The 12,733-nt window shown below is 50.5% G+C and overlaps 1 protein-coding gene across 1 annotated transcript in view; it reads right to left on the reverse strand.

Annotated features, from left to right (window-relative positions):
- The window catches only part of Mlph (melanophilin), a 44,258-nt gene extending 33,850 nt beyond the window's left edge, over nt 1-10,408 (reverse strand). Inside the window, exons 1-2 of the mRNA XM_026786065.1 lie at nt 10,304-10,408; nt 2,979-3,112 (exon numbers count right to left, since the gene is read on the reverse strand). Of these exons, the coding sequence (XP_026641866.1) occupies nt 2,979-3,088 (110 nt within the window). The 5' untranslated portion in view covers nt 3,089-3,112; nt 10,304-10,408. The remainder of the gene's footprint in view (nt 1-2,978; nt 3,113-10,303) is intronic.
- Between the last annotated feature and the right edge of the window lie 2,325 nt (nt 10,409-12,733).

A 12,733-nucleotide genomic window follows, 5' to 3' on the forward strand; every position in this document is an offset into this window, starting at 1 on the left:
TATCTATCTATCTATCTATCTATCTATCTATCTATCTATCTATCTATCTATCTATCTATCTATCTATCTAGTCTAGACATCACCAGCAAAGGAGCCAGAGAAGGGAGAGGCTGGATATCAGCACATACACTCTCCCTAGAGAGGAGAGTGAAGACCAAGCCTGCTATTATGATATATATTTAAAAATAAAATTACATTGCTATAACTTGCTTTTTCTGCTCAGTAGTGCCTTGTGACCTGTGCATGCCAAGTGTCAACTTATTTTTCCATTTTTTTTAAATGGATTCCAAGAAATCCATCATGAAGTTCATTGTTAAATTTGCCATCTGGGGGGCTGGAATGATGGCAGTCACAACAAGTGCTCACAGCTTGGGGACCCTTGAACAGTGACCAGTGAGACCAAGGCCTTACATTCTTTCCTTTAACTTCAATGAAGTCAAATAGCCACATGCAGGTGGCGGCTTCTGTCACCTGCCTTTGGGAAGTCAATATGGTGACGTCATCAGGCTGTACTTTTCTTTCTCCTTCATCAGTGGAAGGCGTCAGGGTGAGGTCTGCGAACGCACTCGGTTATGCAGAAATTTAAACAGTACAGGATGAATTTGTTCTTTGAGCCGTTGACAGATTGCTTACAAAACCAACTGACACCAGCCAGTCAGGAAGACGCGATGGGCATTTTATCCCATGAACAAGCAGGGAAGAGTGCGGCTCATGGGTCCCTCTACCCTAAGAGTAACCTTACATGTAAGCACCTACCAATAGTGACACCATGGCAACAGGCGTGCTGTGCCTGTGAGTCACAAGAAGGGATTCAGGCCACAGCTGGTGCATGTCTGTCGCTACAGGAGAGTACCCTGGGACAGAAGAAATGGGACTCTTCTTTTAATCAGCTCACTCTGCTGGGCCAATTGTACCACCAAGAACCTCATTTTTTTGATTTTGTGCCTGTTTCAAACAGTCACCCCCGCCCAGAGTGGGCAGAGCGCCTAAGCCTCCTGTTGTAACCTCACTGTGCTCCTTCCCACCTGCCTCAGGCCCTCCGTATGGCCTGTACCCTGCTACCTCCTGGGGTCAGGCTTGGACTTGCAAACAGGCAAGTCACAGGGAAGAGCAGGGTTGCCCTTTAGCCATCGATTTCCCAGAACAGAGAACATGGGACCGGGCAGCAACCTCAAGAAAAACCACGAGAAATCTGTCAACCCTCTGCCGCATGACTGTGTTCTAGGTCTGTTGCCGCTTATAGTTAACTGTGTGTGTACAGTGAAAGTCAGTGTGCCCCTTGGGCCTCGGTGATTTTGCCGCTGACTTTCCAACACTGCCCCTTTTGCAGACGTCACTCCGGTCCTCTGTGACGAGTATTGTGCACAACCTTTCCCCACCTGATAGACATTTGGAACTTTTAGTAAACCCATTCCCTAGTCCCATAGCTGCTGTCCTGGGACAGCTATGTCTACCCCTGCTGGCTCATTCTGTGCAAACAGCAGGGGCCCTGACTGTGACTGGTCCACCAGGAATGTCCTTGCAAGATGCTTCCTAGCCAAAGAGTACTTAGAAGTAACCTGGGGTGTGTTTTCTTCTCACAGGGAGAAATGAGCAAAGTAGCATGGAATAAGGAAAGCCAGATGTTACAAGGGAGTGATACAGCGGCATGCAAAAACACCTGGAATTTCACTAAGCTTGCAATGGAGGAGGGGCCTGACCTCTTCCAGGTCCCTGGGAAGGTGGTGCCCGACTGGCACCCCTATACCTGTCTCCTTTCCTTGCATGTCAGTGTGAACGAAGGTAGCAGTTGCTATTTATTTAAAATAAAGGCTGGCCACAGCCAGGTCTGCTCTGGAGACAGGGGGCAGAGTACCAGTTCAACTCTTGGGTAGAAAGAGAGCTAGTGTTAACGTTAGATGTCAGATGCTTGGAAAGTGGATCCAGGCTGCTGTGGGCATCAGGCTGGTGGCAGAGACAGGCTTTGCCCCAAGCCAACCAGGGCTGGTGGTGATGGAACTGGCTCAAGATGGGGCTGATTCATGATGAAGACCCAGGGGTCACAGGCAGAGCAAGGCAGGAAGAAGAGAGGAGGTACTCGGAGAGATGGCGCCGACTGGACCCTTCCCACAATACTAGAACCTCTAACTGTGTGCTGGCCTTGAGCTGGGCATGTCTTTCGGCGATTTGTCCTGGACCCCTGCTCTGTGTTGGGACCCAGAGTCTCTCCCGTGCCTGATAGCCACTTCTCTGGGCTTTCTCTGAGTTCCTTCCCCAGGAACCCTCTACAACACTCTTTCCTCCCGGCTTTAAATACTGGGGTCAGATGAGCCATGTTCCTAACCCCAAGACCCCTACATGCCAATCCCTAGAGCCCGTGTGGTCTGCTCCTAGCCCGTGCTTGCCCTTAGTTGCTTTCCTTTGCTGTTCAGTCTTCACTCAGGGTCTCCTCCCAACTCCTCAATAAGCTGACCCCAACAGACAGAGGGAAGAGAATAGTTGCCAGGCAGATTGAGAACATTTCATGTAGGCAAAGGCAGAGGGAAATGTAAGCAATGAGGTAAACTTTGGCTCAGGTGGCAGGGAGAATGAGGTACACAGGCTGGGGTCACCCAGGAAGAGGGGTGCCCCTCACATCACTGAACAGGATGGGAGCCAGCCTCTGCTCAAATCCCAGTGTCCAAGTGATTCAAAACCATACTACATTCCTCACTCAGCACCATTAGCGCCTTTTCTCTCTTGAAGGTGGGACCTCGGGATCATGCGGCTCACGAGACAGTGCCCAGAAGCAGAGTCAAGTTCAAAGGAGTTCTTCAGAGAACAGAAAGCCTCATTTTCATATTGAGAAACTCCAAGTTTGCAATGGGAGCCATTTCCCAGGGCACGGCTTCCCATCCATTCTGCCTACCTAGTACCTCTGGCCTTGCACCAGCGGGACACCTGAGGTGACGGCCGCTTGGGACACCAGAGGACCTGAACTCCATAGCTCAGCCACTTACTCAAGTCTTTCCTCTTCTCTCCTTCTGAGGTCGAAGTCCCGCTGAACCACGGCCAATACGTGCTTGGCCTCCTCGTCTGTGAGCTTAGAAAGGTCCAGCTTTTTCCCCATCTCCGCGCCTCATCCAGGCCACACCTGAAAAGTTGTGGGATCACAACCAGTCAATGCCAGGAGGCCCCAGGGACAGCAAAAAAGTCACAGAGAATGAGACAGATCACAAAAACACCCATGGATTCCCCAGGATGTCTGTACTGGGACAAATGGTTTCTTAAATGGTTAAATACCTGGCCAGGGATTAGGGCTATTTAATAAATTTTGTACAGTTAAATACATGGAACTAAGTAGATGTGTAAGGGAATTAGTTCTTGCCCCTGGGGCATAAATGTCCCCACTCACTGTTCCCACTGTGAGTGTCTGTGGTCCCCTATTACATATGTTCAGAAAAGAGGAGAGCATGTCTAAGTCTAGTCCAGCTCTGATTCCCCGGGGCCATTGCCCGTGATCTTCAGAGCTGACAATGCTGGTCTCAGAGGGCAGGGGAGCTTTGGAGACTCGTTCCTCATGTAGACATGATGGCTAATCTCCACTGTCAAAGTGACTGGGTTTTAAATGATCTAGAAGACACACCTCTGGGTATAGTTACAAGAGGTTCAGCTGAGGAGGAAAGATCCACCCTGAGTGTAGCATCCCATGGGCTGGGGTCCCTCACTGAAGGGAAAGGAGAGAGGAGAAAGGAGCTGAGCTCCGGTATTCATCTCCTTCCATGTCACGACTGTGGACTCGGTGTGACCTGCCTCATGCTTCTGCCACCGTACCAGTCACCTGAGGACTGTGAGCCCCAAAGCAAATTTCCCTTATTTAAGTTGCTTTTGTAGTAACGAGGACAGTAAAAGGCACTGTAGTTCCTCCTCATCTGAAAGATTTAAGGTCTTCTGGGGGCGGGGCCTGCTTGCTTAGGGTTGTCACATGGCACCGACACTCTGTCTAGCAATGTCTTACTAGGATGATGCCCAATGTGCTTGCTCCAGGAACATTCATGCGCAGCCCATAGGGAGATTAAAGGAAGAAAAACACCCGAAAGGACAAGATGGTTAGAGCCTGCAACTTTGCTCACGGGGAGAGGTCAGCTGACAGACTGTCCAGTGGGAGTTTTTGTGCCCAGTGCATGTTAGGGTCACCTGACCATGGCAACAGCCAGGACTTGCAGGGATCCTCAATGGCTCAGTTGCTGTCAGAGCAGCCAGCCCCTGAGTGTACTGGTGTATTGTGTTTAGATGGCCCAAGGGAGTGGAAGTCAAACCAGATTTTTGATTAATCAATTAAAATGTAATTAATTTTAAGACATAGTCTTCCCGTGTAACCCAGACTAGAATGAAGCTCTCAATCCTCCTGCCTCAGCCTCCTGAGTTTTGATATTATGTATCTGTACCTTCACATGGACTCAGACTTCAGATTTTGAAGTTCTCCAAACCCGATATCCTTATTAATAATGCCCATGTCAATGGACACAGACAGAAAACTTCAGACGTCAGAAGGACAGATGGCAGAACCTAGTGACTTGACTCTAAGTGTGGTCTACACTGGCAGCCTGCTTTAGAAGTCGGTTAGGATGAAGATGCCCAAGCTCGGCCGAGCCCTGCACACTAGGAGGCTGCATTTTGACAAACTTCTCGGGCAGTTCGTGTGTGTGTTAGAGAGGACTAGTACAGCTCCTCCAGCAGTTCATGTGTGCGTGTGCACGTGCATGCTAGAGAGAACTGGTACAGTGAGTCCTCAGACTCCTGTGGGTGGCAATACTGCGGGGGAGGGTCGTGCATTTAGTGGTCACCAACAGACCCAGCCTGCACGTTCTGTTGGGTGCGCAGTGGGTGTGAGGCAGGCCTGTGATGGGGATGTAGATAAGCAGAGAAAGACAGGCTCTCATATTGGCTTTTTGTAGAGGTGTCACATGGCTCTCACAGGTCATATCAACATGGCATATATCTGGGTATAAAACTAGGGGCATCATTGACAACTCCCGCACGCATCTTCACCGAGTACATGGCACACCCGCGACCAACAGAGTCCTTCTCTGACCACACAGCGGGCTCCGCTCCTTTGCTGGTCACTCCCTACCTCCACTCTTCTGAAGCTTCTTCATACTTCTTAGTGGTCAGTTAGGTCATATTACTGTTAAGCCCCTTGGGGACAGGAACTCTGTTTGCCCCTGGTACATATGTGCTTTCTAAGCTCTCCATGGTTTGCAGCAGGCAATGAGGGATGCCCATGGGTGACCCCTAGTCTAACTGACTCCTGGAACCATATGGTTCTCGAGAGGACTGTGTTTAGATGCCAGAAAGACCTGTTTTGTGCGACTGGGAGTTGACTGGCTCTGGGAGGCTCTGGTAAGTCTCCCTTGAGGATCTGACTTATTTTCTAGGGAATAATAGGGAAGGGGACCAGTCAGGTGCTCTCATGAGGAACCTGTCAACCACCTGGAAGTCTCCATCTTGCTTTCAAATTCTGAGATACACCCCTCCCCCTTTCAGAGCCACTGAACAATCAGAAGCAGTCAGCATGACTGTTAGAGAAGAACAGGCTGTGTGTCAGAGAAGTACTTTAATTTGGCCGTTAATTATGGCCCATAGCCTCAGCACTCAGTTAACTGAGGCAGGAGGATCTCAGGTTGGAGGTTAGCATCAGCGACATGGCGAGATATGTATGTCTCACACACACGCAAATTCAAAACTAGCAACAAAAACGACTGTGATGATTAATCTTCATTGTCAACCTGACTAGACTTGGGATCTCCTAAAAGCCACAACTTGCACAAGCTCCCGTGGTGTAATGGTTAACGCTCTGGACTCTGAATCCAGTGATCTGAGTTCATATCTCGGTGGAACCTTGAGGAAGAGACCAGGGAGACCGGGTCAGTCATCCTCAACTCAGACCATGAAACCCAATATAAGCAGGCATGCCCATGCATGCATGCTTCAGCATTGCTGGGGCTTGTTTAGGAGACACACCTCTGAGCATGCCTGTAAGTGAATTTCAGGAGAGGTTTAATGGAGGAAGGGAGACCCAACCTGTGGGCAACGCATGTGCTGGGGTCCTGGACTGAAGTGAAAGGAGCCACTGAGTTTGGTGCTGGTATTCCTCTCTGCAGCCTGGCTGTGGGTGGCTGTGGGTGCAATGTGACCAGCTGCCTTACACTCCTGTGGCCACAGCTAGAGCTGCTCTTAGGCTTCCCCCCTCCCCCCAATTGGGAGTGAAACTAACCCCTCCTTGAGGGACTTTTGTTGGGTATTCTTTTCCACAGAAAAGAGGAAAAACAAAGTGACTTTCCAGAGTCCCCTGCTGCCAGCTAGAACAGCCGCCTCCCCCCAACACCGTCCTGTGTCTTCAAATTGGTAAAAGATAACGCCTCAGTATTTTCTCTCTCACCCCTCAATATTCTCAAGCAGTGATTAGGAGGAATGTATTTAGGGGGTGCCTTGGCTGGTGAGGCCAAGAAAGTGCCACGAGGAGCCAATGCACTCTCCAGGCGCCCCCTCTGAACACGTGGTGTCTGACTTCTACGGAACAGAACAAGAAGTTCTTATTAAATGGGTGACTGAGGCCCATTCATTCTGGATTCTCATCATTTTAAAGCCAGTGTCTTCCTGGGCCAGTGTTCACTCAAGTTCTATTCTTGGAGCCAGTGAGCGGCATGACCCTCAGCTGAGGGCTCTCACCTCCTCACCTCCTGAAGTAGAAATTAAAGGCCATGGGCACTTAATTCCTGAGTGTGAAGGAAAAGCCAGAGGAGGGGCCACCTCTTTCTCATCCTCATAGTTTGAATTCTTTTTTAAAAGATTCTTTTTTAATTATTATTAATTTTTTTGGTTAGCATACAAGGTGATGGGTTTTTATCATGGAATGAATCCTCATACAGATTTGTCATTATACTTTCTCAGTGGGTGCTCGGTGTCAGCGAGTGCATGCCTGCCATGCTGATGACATGCGCCCCCCTCCAGCTCTGACTTAGGCTCTTTCTCCTCCTATGATGCTTGTTTTTCCCAGTGAGAGTCACTTGGTTTCTTAGCCAAAAGCCCGTGATGCCTGAAGCCAGGAGTGGGAAAAGGCCTGGGGAGCTGAGCCTGGGAGGAGTCTGAACCCTTGTTGCTTAGGATGCTCCTCGGATGAGGCAGGACAGGGTCCAGACTGGTGCCAGGACAGCACGACTGGCCATCAGCCGTGAAACTGAGGACAGATTCTTGCTAGAATGAAAGGAGAAGCTGGGTGGAAGGGCAGGACCTCTGTGCCTCTTGCCGGGTTGGGAAATCTGTCTTGACAAAACATATCTTGGAGAATTCATGAAGGATCCCCAGGTTCACTTTGCTCTGCTTAGGAGACCCAGGAAGGGTGGAATTCAGTGTTTGGAAAGCACACACACACACACCCATCCCTAAGCTAAGAACAATGTGTTGGCACCTTATGGGTTGGGAGCCCTATGAAGTTTTCCCCTTTTTTTTGGATGGAGTCCCATGTCCTGGAGTGCAGGAGGCTCTAAGGAGAGTGTTTTCTGAGTTTGTCTGATGGGAACTTCGGAGGGTGGACCTGCCACAGGACAAGACCTGTTGAGTGCATCGTTGGCCAATCAAAGGCTGGGGACCAGTGTCACCGGAACCGGATGCATCGTTACCTCCCACAGTAAAGCTTTCCGATTTAGTGAATCGACAAATAGGAAAAAGCACAACACTTGATTAAAATAACTGTTTCTAAAAAATAACCTCAAATCAAATGAAGAATTTGTTTGATGCCAGTATTGTAAAATGCACAAACTTAGTCAGTGACATTTTGAGGACATGCTGACAACTTCACCGCCCAGCCCGACCCTGGCCTGGGACATGCTCACTTGAATAGGTGCAAGGGCAGCCTTTCTTGGCTAGGCAGAGTCTGCAGCCTCCAGCAAGTCAGTGATCCTTTATCATCCCGGCTTGGCTTGCTCCTTGTGGACTAGTCTGCTTTTATAAAGTTTGTACTTGCAACAGCGAAGGGCAGGGAATGTGTCAGACCCACGGAGGGGCCAGGGCTGTCCTGGGTCTGGCTAGGCAGGGGGGATGGGCATGCGTTAGGGCAGGGCGATGCCTCTGGGCTCTGACTGTTCCTAGTCTGTGCTGATAACCCAGTCACGAGCTTCCTGAGCCCCAGAGCCCTCTCAAGTTCTCTCTGCTCCACCGCTCGCCTTTAATCCTATTTCCAATCGCCCAAATGTCAGCTGTCCCCAGATACTTAATGATTATAAGGGGGAACAGGGAGGCATCAGAAAGAGTGGCCGGCAGGAAGGAGAGATAAAAGCTGAGAGCGACCACTCAGACCCAGCCGCGGAGTTTCAAGGGGATGATATTGTCTTTAGCTATTAAAGTTTTAAATTAACGCTTCTGTCACTTGAAGGGAAACTTGTAGACAAAGACCTGGCTTATCTGCTTCTAGGGCCACCTGCCCAGAAACGGGCACATTAGTGACAGTGAGCAAACAAACTGGGGAACAACTCAGCAGATCCAATCGACAGGCAGGTCCTGCTGATAAAAGTGTAAGTATAGGTGCCAGCTACGACCCCTTTGGGGCTGTCTCCGGAGCTTCTGGGTGTGGTTATGTGTGTGGACAAGGCTCACACCAACAGGAGTACCCCTGGCCTCCAGTCTCCAGAAGCTGGGTGCGCATACTGCCACCCAGAAGCACCCCCTGTCCCACAGCAGTGCCAGATGCCCCCGTGAAACTCTGGAAAGGCTACCAGACATCCTACAAGCCGGGACGCCTGCCATCACGTCTAGCTCGGGCTCCCTGCTCTCAGTGGTTCTTGGGAGCCTCCCTTACCCATGGCTGTCGGTTCTGACCTACATGCCAAGCCTCCGGCCCAGGCTGTGGCTGAGAGCTGAGCCAAGTATAGCTGCAGAGTTAGCAGCTGGGCTTCCAACCCTCTTTGCAAGACTTCAGGTTCCCTGTCTCTACCGTGAAAGGCTGGGCTCCATGGCCTCTCTGGTCATCTCTAACCCAGCATGATGCTGGGATCTTAGAATTAAGAGGCACCGTATGGTATGGGAGGGTTTGGTGCACATACATGTTGGGGCTCATCCTCTTTCAGAAATCGATAGTGAGTGCTAAAAGGCGCTTTAACCACATGACTAGGCACCCGGCCATTCTGCATCAACAGTGGGGGAAGGGAAAGGCACCATTAGCCTACAGGCTCGGGGGACCTCTTTGCTCCTTCCCAGCTCCCTCCTCCCTCAGTGCTGAGCAGTTTTCCAGAGCCATTCATTCTTCGATCAGAAAGATCCACCAGCTTCTCATGCATGTGCCTGAACCAGGTTCTCAGTCCTGTGAGGCACCTGTCATGGTCCCCGATATGGAGACAGGACATGGATGCTGGGTGAGATGGAGGAGCACACAACCCCCTGGCCTGGTGCTGCTTGAATTCTAAAAAGTAACACCTTGGAGACTTAGGCAGGGGTAGTGCTCATGGCCAGGAAAGCTGTGTGTTGCTGAGGGCGATGGGTGTCACTTGAGGAGGAAGCCACCAGGCTCAGGAGTGCACCAACCTCACTGCCCAGCTACCCTGATCTTTTCAGCTCGTCCCCTTTCCTGAGGCTTTATGGCCTGGGCATCTCATGAAGTCTTGAACCCTCATTACCACGCAAAGTCCTCAGAGAGAAACTTGAACAGTAACATTGCCTGGAATCAGAACAGGTAAACTCGCCAGCCCATTTCAGATGAAAGCAAAGAGTTGTGTTTTTAGTTCAGGTCAGTAGGATATAGGTGTGGCCTCTGTGAAATCTCGGATCTGTGAGACTTGGGAACAGTGGTGGAGATGCCTGCCATGCCTACAACCCACTCCCTTTTCTTCTCACAAGGTGGTGAACCAGGGAACCTATGGGCCAGAAAAAAGGGGGGGATTCCCCTAAATCTGGTATCTCGTGCTGTCAGAGGTCTGGAGGAAGGCAGGTGCCTCCTTCATGCTCCAATCTTTTTCTTTCCTCTTGCTTCTCCAAGACCAGCTGGGCAGCAGGGAGAAGTCTCTCTCCAAACAGCCTCTCACCCTGGGCTCCACCCAAGTTTCCTGGGGCGCCAGCTTTTACCTCAAATGAGGCTTTTGATTAAAACCAACTGTTTAGCACCAAATGGGCTCTCCAAGGATTTAGCCCACTGCAATCAAGGCACCTGGTACAAGCCTGGAGTTTGGGGTTTACTGAGTGAGTGATCTCATCAGCAAGGACCTAAGCCAGAGGGAGGGTGGGGCTGAACCCTAGCTGAGCTGGGTTCCCTCTCCTGGGGGTCCTGCAAGTCCCAGGTTCTCCGCGCACTCACCAGCCTCTCTCCTGGGAACACTCAGCCCTTGGCTCTGTCTCTTGAGTCCTGGGCTCTGCTCTTTGCCCTTAGGTCCTGAGAGAGAAACTCCACGCACCGAGGGCCGCGTTGGGTCAGGGTGCACTGAGCTAGAGAGCTCAGGGAGCGGGGCAGCTGTGGCACAGGACCGGCCCAACTTGCCGCCTTCTCAGATCACATGGGTTACTCTCCGTCCCGCCCAGCTCCGGGATCACCGTGCAGCCCGGGTGCTCCTGCAGGCCAAGCGCAGAGCGGAAGCCAGGGGCCCTTCTGAGAAGAGCCTGTGGGTGCGGAGCTCGTTGGGGGAGACCGCGCGGGCAGGCAGGAAGAGCTGTCACACACCTTGAAGTCCTCTGAGCCCAGGTCCCGCAGAGGAGGGACCCGCCGCCGCACGTCCTAGCAGAGGACAGCGGCGTCTCCTTGAATACCCATTCTAACTCTTCAAGGAGACAGCTTCACAGAGAGGGAAACTGAGGCTCAGAAAAGCACCCCACCCAGAGTCACCGACTAGTCAGCGAGACTGTGAGCCCAGGGTTTTCAGCCAGAGTCGCGCTTACCCCCAGGGCCTCAGATTGCAGGCTGCAGCCAGATCCAGAAGACCCTTCAGTGAGCAGCCCAGCCACTGGGAAAGGAGGTGGGCTTTAACTACTGAGAAAAGGCCACACCATGGGAGGACCTGTTGATAGGAAAGGCCTCCAGATCAGGATGAGGGCCAATGAATTTTGCAGGCCTCAGTCAGCTTCAAGGCCAGTTTCTCTCAAGCCCAGCGTCCCTCCCCAACCCTTAGGGGACTTAGCCCAGGTAGTCTTTCTGAACTGCCCTGGATGTTGAGAGAATTCAACGGCCCCTCCTCCTCCCAAGCATCTCATCACCCTAATCCAGCTCCCCATTGCTCTATTTAGAAACCATCAAATAAGAAATATGTTTAGCTGAGTGTGTGGTCTTTCACACACAAAACCGAACACTTGGGAGACAGAGGCAGGAGAATTGCAGAGAGTTACAGACCAACCTGGGCTAGGATTGAGTTCCAGCCAAGCCAGCCTGAGCTACAGAGAGAGACTCCCGTCTCAAACAATGGCCTCTATTCTTTAGGGACCTCTTTTACAACCCAGTTCCAGTGCCTGCAAAAATAGACAGGGGCAAAGATAATAAACAGCTGCAGGGTGGGTTGTAGTGAACAGATGTGAGAACTGCATCGCCTGTGCATCTACCAGAGAGGAAAGGGAACCTTAGGTCACCTGCAGAAACCTTTCAAAAACCACACACAGTGTGTGTGTGTGTGTGTGTGTGTGTGTGTGTGTGTGTGTAGGGGGTGGTAGCACTGGGGCTGAATTGAGTGTTCCAGTGAGTTGGGTGAATTAAGAGTGGAACTGTTTATCAATGACACAATCCCAATACTAACTTGAAAGTATTAAGTTTTACACAATGCCAAGATGCCTTGACTGTGGAAGCTGCTGAGTGTGTAAGGTCCTGGGATCATACCTGAAATTGTGAAGACAGATATCAGTTTCTTTCTACTCTAGTGCTTACTTATTTGAACTAGTTCTTCTCTTTTTAAGTACTAAAGGGCTGGAGAGATAGCTCAGCATTTAAGAGCACTTGTTGCTCTTACAGAGGACACAGGTTCCATTCCCAGGACTCACGTGGCAACTCACAATCATCCCGGATTATCTGGCACGGCTTTCCGGCCTCTGGGCTCTGGGCACTGGGCATGCAGGATTGCATATACATCCATGTAGGCAAAACACCATTTACATACAATAAGAATAAGCAAATCGTAAAAAAAAATAAAGACCTTAAAAAGTTTTAGATGGAATCAAGGAGGTATACATTAAAGTGAAGATATATGGCACAGAATATAAAGAATAAAAGGTTTAATTCCTTTCACTCCCAAGCCCAATCTCTAAAAGCAATCGTCATTGGTGATTTATATGATGTTTCTGACTTGTTTTGTGTGCATGAGTGTGAGTATATGTAGGTATATGATTGAGTATATGACTGTGTGTGTGTACATACGATTGAGTGTATGACGCTCTCTGTGCATATGTCTGAGTGTATGACACACACTCTGTGTGTGTGCGTGTGTGCATGTATGTGTGATTCAGCAGTTGTGTGACTTGGGGTTCCTGGGAGAAGCATGACCTTCTGGCTGCCTCCCCCTGGCAGGCTGCCTCCCTCGGCTTCAGTGTTCTCCACGCCTGGTGGAGTAACAAAATCAATGTGGTACGTCCTTTTGGACTCAGTACACATAGTCCACAGTGGAGTGTGCCATTGGGGGGGGGTGGGTTCCAGGTAAATGTCCACTATAGCCAGCAGAAATCTGTTCCATCCTGTCTGATGATCGCAGGACATGTACAGCAGGGCTGCTAGCTGTCCATTGGTGGACAGATAACTTTTTTTAGATAATTCTTC

This window comes from Microtus ochrogaster, linkage group LG4 (assembly GCF_000317375.1).
Source record: "Microtus ochrogaster isolate Prairie Vole_2 linkage group LG4, MicOch1.0, whole genome shotgun sequence".
NCBI lineage: Eukaryota > Metazoa > Chordata > Mammalia > Rodentia > Cricetidae > Microtus > Microtus ochrogaster.